Genomic DNA, 16,896 nt, shown 5'->3' with positions numbered 1-16,896 from the left:
CCTCTCTGTAACCCTAATGAATGTCTATTGGTACGGCACCTCTCTGTAAACCCCTAATGAATGTCTATTGGTACAGCACCTCTCTGTAACCCTAATGAATGTCTATTGGTACAGCACCTCTCTGTAACCCTAATGAATGTCTATTGGTACAGCACCTCTCTGTAACCCTAATGAATGTCTATTGGTACAGCACCTCTCTGTAACCCCCTAATGAATGTCTATTGGTACAGCACCTCTCTGTAACCCCCTAATGAATGTCTATTGGTACAGCACCTCTCTGTAACCCTAAGGAATGTCTATTGGTACAGCACCTCTCTGTAACCCTAATGAATGTCTATTGGTACAGCACCTCTCTGTAAACCCTAATGAATGTCTATTGGTACAGCACCTCTCTGTAAACCCTAATGAATGTCTATTGGTACAGCACCTCTCTGTAACCCTAATGAATGTCTATTGGTACAGCACCTCTCTGTAACCCTAATGAATGTCTATTGGTACAGCACCTCTCTGTAACCCTAATGAATGTCTATTGGTACGGCACCTCTCTGTAAACCCCTAATGAATGTCTATTGGTACAGCACCTCTCTGTAACCCTAATGAATGTCTATTGGTACAGCACCTCTCTGTAACCCTAATGAATGTCTATTGGTACAGCACCTCTCTGTAACCCTAATGAATGTCTATTGGTACAGCACCTCTCTGTAACCCTAATGAATGTCTATTGGTACAGCACCTCTCTGTAAACCCTAATGAATGTCTATTGGTACGGCACCTCTCTGTAAACCCCTAATGAATGTCTATTGGTACAGCACCTCTCTGTAAACCTAATGAATGTCTATTGGTACGGCACCTGCAAGGCACCCGACCGCAAGGCGCTACAAAGTGTGTTGAGGAAAGCCCAGTTCATCACTGGGGCCGAGCTCCCTGCAATCCAGGACCTTTATACCAGGCGGTGTCAGAGGAAGGTCCAAAAATGTGTCAGACTCCAGCCACCCAAGTCATAAACTATTCTGTGTGCTACCGCACGGCAAGCGATACCGCTGCACTAAGCGTGGAACCAACAGGACCCTGAACAGCTTCTACCCCCAAGCCATAAAACTGCTAAACAAGACCGCTAAACAGCTAATCAAATGGCAACCCAGACTACCTGCAGCGAGCCTTTTTCCACTGACTCTATGCACACACACAGTATCATTCAAAAGTTTGGACACACCTACTCATTCAAGAGTTTTTCTTTTTACTATTTTCTACATTGTAGAATAATAGTGAAGACATCACAACTATTAAAACACATATGGAGTCATGTAGTAACCAAAAAAAAAAGTGTTAAACAAATCAAAATATATTTTATATTCTTCAAAGTAGCCACCCTGCTAAGCATATGCGGGAACTCAGCATATGTGAGAACTCCTTCAAGACTGATGGAAAACCATTCCAGGTTAAGCTGGTTGAGAGAATGCCAAGAGTGTGCAAAGCTGTCATCGAGGTAAAGCGTGGCTACTTTGAAGAATCACAAATATATTTTGATTTGTTTATCACTTTTTTTTAGTAACTATATGATTCCATATGTGTTATTTCACAGTTGTGATGTCTTCACTATTATTCTACAATGTAGAAATAGTAAAAATAAAGAAAACCCTGGAATGACCAGTCAAAAGTTGACACCTACTCATTCCAGGGTTTATCTTCATTTTTACTATTTTCTACATTGTAGAATAATAGTGAAGACATCAAAACTATGAAATAACACATATGGAATCATATAGTAACTAAAAATGGGTTATAAAATATATTTGGAATAATCTCAAGTATATTTGTTTATTTGTGATTCTGAGACATCCAGGTGTTTGTGGAGTATTCCAGATGTCTTATTTTTCAGGTATAGTCACCAGCTAGATGAATTATAATCAACATGTAGACTAACATTTTACATTTTGATCATTTAGCAGACGCTCTTATCCAAAGCGACTTACAGTAGTGAATGCATACATTTAATTTCATGCATTTTTTTTTGTACTGGCCCCCCGTGGGAATCGAACCCACAATCCTGGCGTTGCACACACCATGCTCTACCAACTGAGCCACACGGGAAGGCCACTGTCCTGCCCAAACTCAGACTCACCCTCATGGGATGGATATCAGCGTAGGGAGGTTTGCCCTCAGCCATCTCTATAGAGGTGATGCCCAGGGACCAGATGTCTGCCACACAGTTATATCCGATCTCCTGGATGACCTCTGGAGCCATCCAGAACGGAGTCCCGATCACCGTGTTCCGCTTTGCCATCGTGTCCTAGACAGGGACAGAATAATACGAACATTAGTCTAATCCATATAGAAACTTCTGTGATTCACTGCTACAATCACTACAATAAAGGCAAGGATAATCTATATATAAACTTCTGTGATTCACTGCTACAATCACTACAATAAAGGCAAGGATAATCTATATATAAACTTCTGTGATTCACTGCTACAATCACTACAATAAAGGCAAGGATAATCTATATATAAACTTCTGTGATTCACTGCTACAATCACTACAATAAAGGCAAGGATAATCTATATATAAACTTCTGTGATTCACTGCTACAATCACTACAATAAAGGCAAGGATAATCTATATATAAACTTCTGTGATTCACTGCTACAATCACTACAATAAAGGCAAGGATAATCTATATATAAACTTCTGTGATTCACTGCTACAATCACTACAATAAAGGCAAGGATAATCTATATATAAACTTCTGTGATTCACTGCTACAATCACTACAATAAAGGCAAGGATAATCTATATATAAACTTCTGTGATTCACTGCTACAATCACTACAATAAAGGCAAGGATAATCTATATATAAACTTCTGTGATTCACTGCTACAATCACTACAATAAAGGCAAGGATAATCTATATATAAACTTCTGTGATTCACTGCTACAATCACTACAATAAAGGCAAGGATAATCTATATATAAACTTCTGTGATTCACTGCTACAATCACTACAATAAAGGCAAGGATAATCTATATATATACTTCTGTGATTCACTGCTACAATCACTACAATAAAGGCAAGGATAATCTATATATAAACTTCTGTGATTCACTGCTACAATCACTACAATAAAGGCAAGGATAATCTATATATAAACTTCTGTGATTCACTGCTACAATCACTACAATAAAGGCAAGGATAATCTATATATAAACTTCTGTGATTCACTGCTACAATCACTACAATAAAGGCAAGGATAATCTATATATAAACTTCTGTGATTCACTGCTACAATCACTACAATAAAGGCAAGGATAATCTATATATAAACTTCTGTGATTCACTGCTACAATCACTACAATAAAGGCAAGGATAATCTATATATAAACTTCTGTGATTCACTGCTACAGTCACTACAATAAAGTCATGGATAATAAGAACTCCTGATAAAACTGACACCAGATTATATCGTTAGACACAGTCAGAATTCACTTCAGCGAGACAGAGAGTTGAAGACAGACAGACAGACAGACAGGCAGGCAGGCAGGCAGGCAGGCAGGCAGGCAGGCAGGCAGGCAGACAGACAGGCAGGCAGGCAGACAGGCAGGCAGACAGGCAGACAGACCGTGAGTTGTCCCGCTACTCCAAAGTCAGCCAGTTTGGCATGGCCCTCTGTGTTGAGGAGAATGTTGCCTGCTTTTATGTCTCTGTGGATCTTCCTCATGAAATGCAGATACTCCAGACCTTTCAATGTGGACTTGAGGATGGTGGCGATCTCATCCTCTGTGAGCTATACAAGAGGAGACGGTATTAATGATTCATTCTGATAATTCAGTAGTCTATGAATACACATTAACATGAGACATGAATGGTAAAAGGTTACCCGAAGCACCAAAGGTCATCTTTATTCTCACACTTTTCGTCAATATACTGACCGTCTTATTGCGTAGTCTGATGATGTCTGAAACAGAGCCAGCTCCACAGTACTCCATCACTATCCACAGGTCTGTGTTCTTAAAGTAGCTGCCATAGTACTTCACCACATAGGGACTGGACAGGAGACAGAACAAACATTTACTGGTTCTGCCATAGTACTTCACCACATAGGGACTGGACAGGAGACAGAATAAACATTTACTGGTGAAAGGTGACCAAACAGAGTGTGGTACTGGTTATAGTAACAGAGTGTGGTACTGGTTATAGTAACAGAGTGTGGTACTGGTTATAGTAACAGAGTGTGGTACTGGTTATAGTAACAGAGTGTGGTACTGGTTATAGTAACAGAGTGTGGTACTGGTTATAGTAACAGTGTGTGGTACTGGTTATAGTAACAGTGTGTGGTACTGGTTATAGTAACAGTGTGTGGTACTGGTTATAGTAACAGAGTGTGGTACTGGTTATAGTAACAGAGTGTGGTACTGGTTATAGTAACAGTGTGTGGTACTGGTTATAGTAACAGAGTGTGGTGTACTGGTTATAGTAACAGAGTGTGGTACTGGTTATAGTAACAGAGTGTGGTACTGGTTATAGTAACAGAGTGTGGTACTGGTTATAGTAACAGTGTGTGGTACTGGTTATAGTAACAGAGTGTGGTGTACTGGTTATAGTAACAGAGTGTGGTACTGGTTATAGTAACAGAGTGTGGTACTGGTTATAGTAACAGAGTGTGGTACTGGTTATAGTAACAGAGTGTGGTACTGGTTATAGTAACAGAGTGTGGTACTGGTTATAGTAACAGAGTGTGGTACTGGTTATAGTAACAGAGTGTGGTACTGGTTATAGTAACAGAGTGTGGTACTGGTTATAGTAACAGAGTGTGGTACTGGTTATAGTAACAGAGTGTGGTACTGGTTATAGTAACAGAGTGTGGTACTGGTTATAGTAACAGAGTGTGGTACTGGTTATAGTAACAGAGTGTGGTACTGGTTATAGTAACAGAGTGTGGTACTGGTTATAGTAACAGAGTGTGGTACTGGTTATAGTAACAGAGTGTGGTACTGTGTGTGGTACTGGTTATAGTAACAGAGTGTGGTACTGGTTATAGTAACAGAGTGTGGTACTGGTTATAGTAACAGAGTGTGGTACTGGTTATAGTAACAGTGTGTGGTACTGTGTGTGGTACTGGTTATAGTAACAGAGTGTGTGGTACTGGTTATAGTAACAGAGTGTGGTACTGGTTATAGTAACAGTGTGTGGTACTGGTTATAGTAACAGAGTGTGGTGTACTGGTTATAGTAACAGAGTGTGGTACTGGTTATAGTAACAGTGTGTGGTACTGGTTATAGTAACAGAGTGTGGTACTGGTTATAGTAACAGAGTGTGGTACTGGTTATAGTAACAGAGTGTGGTACTGGTTATAGTAACAGAGTGTGGTACTGGTTATAGTAACAGAGTGTGGTACTGTGTGTGGTACTGGTTATAGTAACAGAGTGTGGTACTGGTTATAGTATATTGAAAAATAGCCATGTGATTATGGAGGAGGAGACAATTCTCCTCTCACTAGCCTCTGGAGCCATGCTAGTCTATCCTCTCTCATACATACAGAGTACCTGTCACACTGCTGCATGATGGATATCTCCTTGATGATCTCCTGGAGGTCTGACTCAACAGGCACCTGTTTGATAGCCACCACCTGGCCCGACTCCTTATGGATGGCTTTAAACACACTGCCATAGGACCTGGAGGAGATCAAGAAAAACTGTGGAAATGATGCAGAAAGTACCAAAGACCAGGGCCCAGATTCACAAAACACTTATTATGCAAAAACGTAAGCATCTAATAAGAAAAAAATAATAAGTTCATAAGATAGTTTTTGTAAGGGCAATACCTCAACAATATCTTACTATACATACAAAGTGGTTCCATCAGCTGTTGCATAAATTATCTAGTCATTATTATAAGGTCAATTTTCATGAACATCTCTTTATTTTCATTATAAGTGTTATTCAGGTTATAATGCTGTAAGGAAATGTACGATGAATGAATATTTGTACCCTTCACCAAGTTTTTCCAGAACATCAAAAACCTCCTCTGGTTGTTTTGTGAGACTGTCTTCACTCAGTTTCTTCAGCTTGCTGTGGAGGAAGTTTGAGCATGAACAAATAGAAATATAATGAATAGAACAGACATCCCCAATTTAAAGTCAATGATGGTAGACTGGCAGCCATTGAGTGTACCCATGCCTGGAAGTAAAAGCAGGAAGTGTACCCTTCAATCTGCACTGTGATTTGTTGAGTGAAGAAGAAAGGAAAAAAAAGACATTTCAAGAGCTACATCAGTTAGCGTCATATGAATTAGCATTCTACATTACCATGGCAATCCAGCATCAGTTTTAAGAACATTTTAAATTAGTATGGACATGATTGCACCACAATACCAGGCAGCAATTGCGAGTTTAGCCATTCGTTTTTCTAGTCAAATTGCCCGGGTTAGAGGTTTCAATATCTTTCTATTAATAATTCAATTTCTACAGCATGAACAACATGACTGGGATTGTGGAACTGGGTCTACGTGGATTTTAATGTAATTTATGTCAAAGTATCTAGCTAGCTTTTCAGGCAAAAATGTAAACATTACAAGAACATATAATAATTTTCAGCTAATGTTAGACCGTTTCTGTCTAACTAGACAACTAGCTAACGGTAGCTAGCTAGCCGTTAGCTAAATTAAGGTAATCATAAAATGTCTAGTTAGATAACTACAAGTCAAAATTTGACTAAAAATGGTGAAGTTAACACTCTAGCTAGCTAGCTGGCTTATAAAACATGACAAATATTGTTAGCAAACTCGCTAATGTGTCTAGCTGGTTAACGTAGCCAACGTTACAGATAGAAAACTATTTGCTACAGCTATCAAGGCTAACGTTACTTCATTTAGCTAGCTAGCTAGCTTCTACTCTTCCAAGCGAGCGTATTCACACACCTTTTGGGCGCTGTCGGCTCCATGGTTTACAACTTCAGATAGTCACCCTGGAGATGAAAACGTTAAAATATAACAAATTCAAACTAATATTTGTGATATTTTCATTTTCTGTCGTTGTTTTCAGGCAAAAGGGCCAGCTGTAGTGTCAAATATTCTTCTTCTTTAAGTTTTATCGGCGCATACAACGCCACCTACTGTACTGGAGTGTGAGGCCACTCCACACTTACCACCTCCGATACTTCACCCTCCATCACTTCCATTTCTGCTCCTGTCTTCAGCTCACTCTGCTTACACTTTCTACCATTCTTCTTTAACAAACCATCTCCCATCTCCTTTTTTTTTTTAACCGATTCAAGATTACCCTCTTCCTCCCTCTCTCTCTTAGACCTCCTCTGTCTCTCTTTTTTCCCTCCATTCCTCCTCTGTATTCCAAGTATATGTGTCCTTATGATAATCCTGGTCTTCTCCTGACATATATATTGTTCTTGCCATTTAACAGACTGCCACAATCTCTGTAGCGCTCCCACAGTACATCCAACTGGGTAAAGAAGCTGCTTTGTCTTAATGTTCATCTTTATCAAGATCTACCTCTACGCTTTTCCATTTAAAAAAAAAAAAGCGCACTCTTCCAAACACATCCACCCTTCCACACATCCCCCAGTTGAGTTTCCCTTCCTGTAGAAAAACAGAATTACCTCCATGAACCTTTCTTTGCATTCTAGCCAACGCTCTCTTTCTCTGAAAGACTATCAAGGAATCAAATGTCAAATTATTTTTTAAAGTTTTCATTATCACAATGGCCTTATCACATGCTTCAGTCCACCAAGGAACTGTATTTCGTCTACCCCCCCCCCCCCCCCTCATATTGGAATAGCCTATAAAGCATCTTCAAAGATTTTTTATAACTAACCCATTTTATAACTAACTCATTATGTGGCAGTATTAAAGATAATCAATACAAACCACAGCCTGTCATTTGCAATGGGAACAGTCATAGTGGGCAGAACAAGCAACGAGTTAGCCTATTGGCATGTTCTAGCATATTTTAGCATTTTTCCGTTAGGGAACAACTACTCTGTGAAGTGTTCATGTGCAATAGCTCAATTTTATTTCATTTAACCTTTATTTAACTAGGCCTGTCAGTTATTTACAAAGACGGCCTACCAAAAGACAAAAGGCCTCCTGCATTTGTTTTAAACTTTGGCAAAGGGTGAAGTCTACAATACTTAATCCACTCTGTTTGTAACATATTTTAGTTTTGGGAACAGAAAACTGTATTGATATCAAATGTTTCAACGACGAGAACATTTTTGTAGAATTTCGACCAAAATCCATCTCTTCCCATCTTCCCACACTGCCCGCCACTGGGCTTCCTCTCATCACCATATTTGGTAGTGAATGGAAACGCCAAACGGATGCTTCACATTTATACATCCGGTGAAATATCTGTGTCATTGTTCTATCTGTGGCGGTATCGTCTTCGGATTTGCAGTGTGTAACGGCGCTTACATGAACCGAACAGCGCCCTCTGCTGTTCTGGAGCTATGAACTTAAAATCATCCAGTCCCGTCCAGAAAAAACAACAAAGTATAAGCTAGTGACAAACATAAATAGACTCCTATCTACCGATTGTTATATTTAATTTGACATCAAACTGACAGAAAATATATTGAACAAAGCGTTAATGTAAATAAGAATTTGTTCTTATTAACTGACTTGCCTATTTAAATAAAGGTTAAAAATAATAAATTAAAACTAGCCAAGCATGATGGACCAATTACAATGGAGGATTAGGTAACCAATCACGAATCATGTTGTTGCGACGTCCAGTACGACTGCGCACGTTGGCATGAGAGAAACAAAAAAACATATTGATCAACTTTCTAAACCGGTAGGCTACCTAAATGACAAATTATTTCATATTGCATTGGTTTTAAACAGGCGATATATTCTTTGACATTTCTCCGTTATCATTTTGAAGTTAGCCTGCTAACGCTAGCCAGGAAACCATTCATAGCAGGCTAGTTAGTGAAGGCTAAACTACAGATACAAGGGGCTAGTTATCATAATATTTGGCTAAATTGCTGTGAGATAATTATGCTTTTGGCTCACTTAGCAAACCTGTAATATGTTAGCTAGTCATTACAATCTCATTTATAAGCCATGCTGGTTCCGCTATTTCACAGAAATGTGACATATGGCCACACACACACACACACACACACACACACACAATACACATGTTCACAGTTCTGCGTGGTCGTACAGGAGTGGCCTGAGGGCATACACTTATTGTATTGTGAAATGTATTGTTTTTAAAATTGCATAACTGCCTTCATTTTGCTGGACCCCAGGAAGGCAGCAGCTAGTGGGGATCCATAATAAATACACTCTCAAATGGTACTGGCAATGTTTAATCAGATTTTTCTCCAGATTCAAGCATGGATGCTCAAAAAGACGTCCAACCCCCAAAGCAACAGCCTATGATCTACATATGTGGGGGTAATGTCTGCTCTTCTGAAACTAATATTCTACTCTGGCACCCCTATGGTGGAACAAGCTCCCTCACGACGCCAGGACAGCGGAGTCAATCACCACCTTCCGGAGACACCTGAAACCCCACCTCTTTAAGGAATACCTGGGATAGGATAAAGTAATCCTTCTAACCCCCCCCCCCCCCACTTAAAAGATATAGATGTACTATTGTAAAGTGGTTGTTCCACTGGGTATCATAAGGTGAATGCACCAATTTGTAAGTCGCTCTGGATAAGAGCGTCTGCTAAATGACTTAAATGTAATGTAAATGTATTTTCCGAAAATCCATGCTTTGTCTTTGTACTGTAACTAAGACTGTTAGTGACTTTTCATAACATGCCCCCTCAGTTGTCTACTCTTGTTTTGTTCACCCATATCTATACATGTATCTACGTGGTTTATGTACTACTGCAGCTCCTACCTTACAGAATGCTTACCACTATGTCTGATGTAGTGGCGGCTGAAATGTTGTTTTCTCTCCAAACAGAATGCCACACTGAAAATGAAATTAAGGCTCGTGATCCAATCAGATGCAGAGAGTGTGGATACAGAATCATGTACAAGAAGAGAACAAAGAGATGTATCCTTTTAAATAGTGTTTCTGCTGCACTTATTTTGCTGTGGCGCTGCTATTTGCCACAGAAAAATAATTGCCGCCAAGCAAAAAAAAAAGATGGAATGTGAAAATATATTTCTGCTGAGGCGCACTTTGAAGATGCTATATTAGTATGCATTTTACTTTTCCTGTACAAACAAAACGAGTGATTAATAGAAAAATCTGACAAGCCCATAGTAGAATACTTGATCTATTTACCTAGTCGGCTTGTGTGTTCTATGCGAAAGGAATATTCTATTGTGGCGCAAGTTATGAGTGCCATAGGGCATTGTGTCATGAAGCAGTGCGGCTTGGTTGGGTTGTGTTTCGGAGGACACCCGAGTCCGTACGGGAGTTGCAGCGATGAGACAAGATTGTAACTACCAATTGGATACCATGAAATTGGGGAGAAAAAGGGCAAAAAAAAAAATGTTGTATATTTATTTTATTTTATGTGTGCCATAGGGAATATAGATTCTGACAAGCAGTCAATGAACAACAATTCTTGCAGTTGCAAAAACAAATATTCCCAATATGTTAAAAGAATTCTAACAAAAAGTTTTACCAATGTGTTATCGGGCTCATTTCTGGAGGTGGAAATTCTATTTTAGATGGTGTCTGCATACTTTTATTGTCATTCATTTTGGAGTAGAATGACCTTTTTAAAAAGGTAACCAGAACGGAGCTTCGGTCCTTCTACATAAGAATTCTAGGAGGGACACCCCCCCCCTCCCCCTCCCCCTCCACAGCCTTTTCCCCCTCACACTGCTGCACATTTATCCAGAGGAAACACTGCTTTTAAATATATGCACAGAATGTTCACAGATTTGAAATTGATGCTTTGAAACCTCTGTTTCGAGTGAATCATTAGTGTACATTATAGAAAATTGCCCTGCGGTAGACTAACGTCCTGTCCAGGGGGGGTGTTCTTGTACTGACTCACGCTACAGAAACAGGAGTTAGGCTCCTGCTCATATGAGCCGTTATAACTCGCACAAGCCAAGGCTACTTACTGTATGAAATTATATTTTCCATTCTTCTTGCTATTCCTCGACTCCCAGACTCCAGTGGTTGTGTTTGACGCGCGGTGAAGTGGACGACGACAACATTTGACTCATTTTTGTTCTGTTCGTTTTTTAGTGTGTCACAGTGTTGCACCAAGTCACCAACACTTCATATTCTTTCTAGGAAACCCCACAGGCTTGGGAAGCACTACCACTATGGGTGCCCAGTTGGTTGATTCATGTTCCTGCAACTGTAATCAATGATAGAAATGGTTTATAAAATACATTTTGATTGATTGAACTTGTGGTTTTTGCACATCAAGAAAAGAAACAGTGAACAATATTTTATCATTTGAAAATAAAAATATGCAAATGTATTAATTCGAAACAACAGAATCTATATTAATCAGATTTAAACAACAGTTGCCCTTAGACTCAACAACCCTGAAGCAACTATCAGCAGACAAAAATAATCACAAAAAAATAGATATTGGACACTGTTAAAACATTTGCATGGAGAAAAGCACCAGGAATGGACGGCTTTCTCATAGAATTAACATTTTGGGACAAAGTAGCCCCCCCCTTATTTACACAAATGACAACACACGTCACTCAATTCAGTACTTCCTAGTTCCATGTATGAAACAGTTATTTCAGTTATGTTAAAATCTGGAGAGTCCCCTGTTCATTATAGATCCATAAGTTTAATAAATTGTGACAAAATAATAACAAAGCTCATAAGCAATAGAATGGCAAAAGTCTTACCAGATTTTATACATATCAATCAAACAGGGGTTTATTAAACATTTACACAAACAAATACAAGAACATGTTTCAGTTTAATACAAATACGCTAAAAAAACAAGATCTAGATTGATCAATAATGGCTGTTGATGCCGGCTTTCGGCCGTCTTCAATGGCCGTTTCTATTCAAAACTTTGGAAGCTTTTAACTTTCCAGCTGAAATAATACATTTAATAAAAACATTTCTATAAATGTCCTAAAACAAAAATATACACAAATAATACATTATCTGATAAAATTGCTTTAGAAAGGGGCACAAGACAGGGATGTTTTCTCCCACTCTCATGTTTGCACTGGAAATTGAACCGCTTCCAGAAAGAATTAGACAGGACACAAACATATCAGTGTTGATAAACATGAATATCAACAAAACATATTTGCAGATGATCCCCCTCATATACCTGACCAATATTCAAAACTCGACCCCTTGCTAAAAATATTTTCAGAATGTTCTAAAATCTCAGGATATAAAATGTATGTGGATTCAAAAAGAAAGAAAGCATAAATCATGATCTACAGCTTTAAGTTAGGGGGTTCCTTACTGAGCCCTGGACGACCAGGTGAGGGGTCCTTACTGAGCCCTGGACGACCAGGTGAGGGGTCCTTACTGAGCCCTGGACGACCAGGTGAGGGGTCCTTACTGAGCCCTGGACGACCAGGTGAGGGGTCCTTACTGAGCCCTGGACGACCAGGTGAGGGGTTCCTTACTGAGACCTGGACGACCAGGTGAGGGGTCCTTACTGAGCCCTGGACGACCAGGTGAGGGGTCCTTACTGAGACCTGGACGACCAGGTGAGGGGTCCTTACTGAGCCCTGGACGACCAGGTGAGGGGTCCTTACTGAGCCCTGGATGACCAGGTGGGGGGTCCTTACTGAGCCCTGGATGACCAGGTGAGGGGTCCTTACTGAGCCCTGGACGACCAGGTGAGGGGTCCTTACTGAGCCCTGGACGACCAGGTGAGGGGTCCTTACTGAGCCCTGGACGACCAGGTGAGGGGTCCTTACTGAGCCCTGGACGACCAGGTGAGGGGTCCTTACTGAGCCCTGGACGACCAGGTGAGGGGTCCTTACTGAGCCCTGGACGACCAGGTGAGGGGTCCTTACTGAGCCCTGGACGACCAGGTGAGGGGTCCTTACTGAGCCCTGGACGACCAGGTGAGGGGTCCTTACTGAGCCCTGGACGACCAGGTGAGGGGTCCTTACTGAGCCCTGGACGACCAGGTGAGGGGTCCTTACAGAGCCCTGGACGACCAGGTGAGGGGTCCTTACTGAGCCCTGGACGACCAGGTGAGGGGTCCTTACTGAGCCCTGGACGACCAGGTGAGGGGTCCTTACTGAGACCTGGACGACCAGGTGAGGGGTCCTTACTGAGCCCTGGACGACCAGGTGAGGGGTCCTTACTGAGACCTGGACGACCAGGTGAGGAGAGTTCCTTACTGAGACCTAGACAACCAGGTGAGGGGAGTTCCTTACTGAGACCTAGACAACCAGGTGAGGGGAGTTCCTTACTGAGATCTAGACAACCAGGTGAGGGGAGACCTAGACAACCAGGTGAGGGGAGTTTCTTACTGAGACCTAGACAACCAGGTGAGGGGAGTTCCTTACTGAGACCTGGACAACCAGGTGAGGGGAGACCTAGACAACCAGGCGAGGGGAGTTCCTTACTGAGACCTAGACAACCAGGTGAGGGGAGTTCCTTACTGAGACCTAGACAACCAGGTGAGGGGAGTTCCTTACTGAGACCTAGACAACCAGGTGAGGGGCGTTCCTTACTAATTAGTGACCTTAATTCATCAATCAAGTATTCTATTCTCGTTCTGAGAAATGAAGGCTATTCCATGTTAGAAATTGCCAAGAAACTGAAGAAGCGACTCCGGGATGCTGGCCTTCTAGGCAGAGTTCCTCTGTCCAGTGTCTGTGTTCTTTTGCCCATCTTAATCTTTTCTTTTTATTGGCCAGTCTGAGATATGGCTTTTCCTTTGCAACTCTGCCTAGAAGGCCAGCATCCCGGAGTCGCCTCTTCACTGTTGACGTTGAGACTGGTGTTTTGCGGGTACTATTTAATGAAGCTGCCAGTTGAGGACTTGTGAGGCGTCTGTTTCTCAAACTAGACACTCTAATGTACTTGTCCTCTTGTTCAGTTGTGCACCGGGGCCTCCCACTCCTCTTTCTATTCTGGTTAGAGACAGTTTGCGCTGTTCTGTGAAGGGAGTAGTACACAGCGTTGTACGAGATATTCAGTTTCTTGGCAATTTCTCGCATGGAATAGCCTTCATTTCTCAGAACGAGAATAGGCTGACGAGTTTCAGAAGAAAGTCTGTAATCGAACCTACAAATGCTGATGCTCCAGATACTCAACTAGTCTAAAGAAGGCCCGTTTTATTGCTTCTTTAATTAGAACAACAGTTTTCAGCCGTATCCAGCTACAATAGTCATTTACAACATTAACGATGTCTTCACTGTATTTCTGATCAATTTGATGTTATTTTAATAGTAAAAAAAAAAAAGAGCTTTTCTTTCAAAAACAAGGACATTTCTAAGTGACCCCAAACTTTTGAACGGTAGTGTACATGTTTTCTGCTGGTTAAGACATCTCCACTACAGGACCTTGATGAGTGTGCATGAAGAGAATTCTCTTGGTAGATAATGCGGTCGGCATTTTGATTGTAAGGAATTCTAAGTCAGGTGAACAAAAGTACTTGAGTTCCGGTGTGATCACAACAACATACAGGAACTCAAGTCCTTTTATTCACCTGACTTAGAATTCCTTACGATCAAATGCCGACCGCATTATCTACCAAGAGAATTCTCTTCGATTATAATCACAGTCGTGTATATCCCCCCCTCCAAGCAGACACATCGACGGCCCTGAATGAACTTCAGGTAAACTGGAAACCACATATCCTGAAGCTGCATTTATTGTAGCTGGGGATTTTAACAAGGCTAATCTGAAAACAAGGCACCCTAAATTTTATCAGCATATCGAAAGTGCTATCCAGGGCTGGCAAAAAGCCCTCCCTCGCTCCTCCTTTCAGCAAATCTGACCACGACTCCATTTTGTTGCTCCCAGCCTATAGGCAGAAACTAAAACAGGAAGCGCCCGTGCTCAGGTCTGTTCAACACTGGTCCGACCTAATCAGATTTCACGCTTCAGGATTGCTTCGATCACGTGGACTGGGATATGTTCCGGATAGCCTCAGACAACAACATTTATGTATACGCTGACTCGGTGAGCGAGTTTATTAGCAAGTGCATCGGTGATGTTGTACTCCCTGTGACTATTAAAACCTTCCCCAACCAGAAACCGTGGCTTGATGGCAGCATTCGCGCAAAACTGAAAGCGCGAACCGCTGCTTTTAATCAGGGCAAGGTGACCGGAAACGTGACCGAATACAAACAGTGTAGCTATTCCCTCCGTAAGGCAATCAAACAAGCAGAGCGTCAGTATAGAGACAAAGTGGAGTCGCAATTCAATGACTCAGACACGAGAGGTATGTGGCAGGGTCTACAGTCAATCACGGACTACAAAAAGAAAACCAACCCCGTCGCGGACCCCGATGTCTTGCTCGCAGACAAACTAAACAACTTCTTTGCTCGCTTTGAGGACAGTACAGTGCCACCCGACACGGCCCGCTACCAAAACCTGCGGGCTCTCCTTCCCGCTACCGCAGCCAACGTGAGTAAAACATTTAAACGTGTTAAACCCTCGCAAGGCTGCCGGCCCAGACAGCATCCCCGGCCGCGTCCTCAGAGCATGCGCAGACCAGCTGGCTGGTGTGTTTACGGACATATTCAATCAATCCATATCGCAGTCTGCTGTTCCCACATGCTTCAAGAGGGCCACCATTGTTCCTGTTCCCAAGAAAGCTAAGGTAACTGAGCTAAATGACTATCGCCCCGTAGCACTCACTTCCGTCATCATGAAGTGCTTTGAGAGACTAGTCAAGGATCATATCACCTCCACCCTACCTGATACCCTAGACCCACTCCAATTTGCTTACCGCCCCAATAGGTCCACAGACGATGCAATCGCCATCACACTACACACTGCCCTATCCCATCTGGACAAGAGGAATACCTATGTAAGAATGCTGTTCATCGACTACAGCTCAGCATTCAACACCATAGTACCCTCCAAACTCGTCATTAAGCTCGGGGCCCTGGATCTCGACCCCGCCCTGTGCATCTGGGTCCTGGACTTCCTGACGGGCCGCCCCCAGGTGGTGAGGGTAGGAAACAACATCTCCACCCCGCTGATCCTCAACACTGGGGCCCCCACAAGGGTGCGTTCTCAGCCCTCTCCTGTACTCCCTGTTCACCTATGACTGCGTGGCCATGCACACTTCCAACTCAATCATCAAGTTTGCAGACGACACTACAGTGGTAGGCTTGATTACCAACAACGACGAGACGGCCTACAGGGAGGAGGTGAGGGCCCTCGGAGTGTGGTGTCAGGAAAACAACCTCTCACTCAACGTCAACAAAACAAAGGAGATGATCGTGGACTTCAGGAAACAGCAGAGGGAGCACAACCCTATCAATATCGAAGGGACAGCAGTGGAGAAGGTGGAAAGTTTTAAGTTCCTCGGCGTACACATCACGGACAAACTGAAATGGTCCACCCACACAGACAGTGTGGTGAAGAAGGCGCAACAGCGCCTCTTCAACCTCAGGAGGCTGAAGACATTTGGCTTGTCACCAAAAACACTCACAAACTTTTACAGATGCACAATCGAGAGCATCCTGTCGGGCTGCATCGCCGCCTGGTACGGCAACTGCACCGCCCTCAACCGCAAGGCTCTCCAGAGGGTGGTGCGGTCTGCACAACGCATCACCGGGGGCAAACTACCTGCCCTTCAGGACACCTACACCACCCGATGTCACAGGAAGGCCAAAATATAATCAAGGACATCAACCACCCGAGCCACTGCCTGTTCACCCCGCTATCATCCAGAAGGCAAGGACAGTACTGGTGCATCAAAGCTGGGACCGAGAGACTGAAAAACAGCTTCTATCTCAAGGCCATCAGACTGTTAAACAGCC

General features: G+C 42.3%; 2 protein-coding genes across 9 annotated transcripts in view; one reads left to right on the top strand and one right to left on the bottom strand.

Annotated features, from left to right (window-relative positions):
- LOC106590679 (serine/threonine-protein kinase 3) overlaps positions 1–7,102 on the bottom strand; it is a 38,628-nt gene extending 31,526 nt beyond the window's left edge. For all 8 annotated transcript variants that reach the window (XM_082970258.1, XM_082970259.1, XM_082970255.1 and 5 more), the window contains exons 1-6: positions 6,916–7,102; positions 5,988–6,068; positions 5,544–5,672; positions 3,930–4,044; positions 3,620–3,784; positions 2,123–2,290 (exon numbers count right to left, since the gene is read on the bottom strand). In XM_082970258.1, the coding sequence (XP_082826384.1) occupies positions 2,123–2,290; positions 3,620–3,784; positions 3,930–4,044; positions 5,544–5,672; positions 5,988–6,068; positions 6,916–6,938 (681 nt within the window). In that variant the 5' untranslated portion in view covers positions 6,939–7,102. The remainder of the gene's footprint in view (positions 1–2,122; positions 2,291–3,619; positions 3,785–3,929; positions 4,045–5,543; positions 5,673–5,987; positions 6,069–6,915) is intronic.
- Positions 7,103–8,692: 1,590 nt separating this feature from the next.
- Positions 8,693–11,345, top strand: LOC106589136 (DNA-directed RNA polymerases I, II, and III subunit RPABC4). Its single transcript, XM_014178838.3, has 4 exons — positions 8,693–8,806; positions 9,349–9,417; positions 9,938–10,030; positions 11,114–11,345. The coding sequence occupies exons 2-4, from the start codon at positions 9,357–9,359 to the stop codon at positions 11,134–11,136; spliced, it is 177 nt and encodes a 58-aa protein (XP_014034313.1). The 5' UTR covers positions 8,693–8,806; positions 9,349–9,356; the 3' UTR covers positions 11,137–11,345.
- The last annotated feature ends 5,551 nt before the right edge of the window (positions 11,346–16,896 follow it).

This window comes from Salmo salar, chromosome 27 (assembly GCF_965601325.2).
Source record: "Salmo salar chromosome 27, fSalSal1, whole genome shotgun sequence".
NCBI lineage: Eukaryota > Metazoa > Chordata > Actinopteri > Salmoniformes > Salmonidae > Salmo > Salmo salar.
This window is presented reverse-complemented; position numbering and strand designations above follow the sequence as displayed.

Coding starts and splice junctions, on each gene's coding strand:
- LOC106589136 (XM_014178838.3), top strand. CDS start 9,357: ATGGATGCTCAAAAAGACGTCCAACCCCCAAAGCAACAGCCTATGATC. Junction 9,418..9,937: donor TATGATCTACATATGTGGGG/GTAATGTCTGCT, acceptor CTCTCCAAACAG/AATGCCACACTGAAAATGAA. Junction 10,031..11,113: donor CAAGAAGAGAACAAAGAGAT/GTATCCTTTTAA, acceptor CCCAGACTCCAG/TGGTTGTGTTTGACGCGCGG.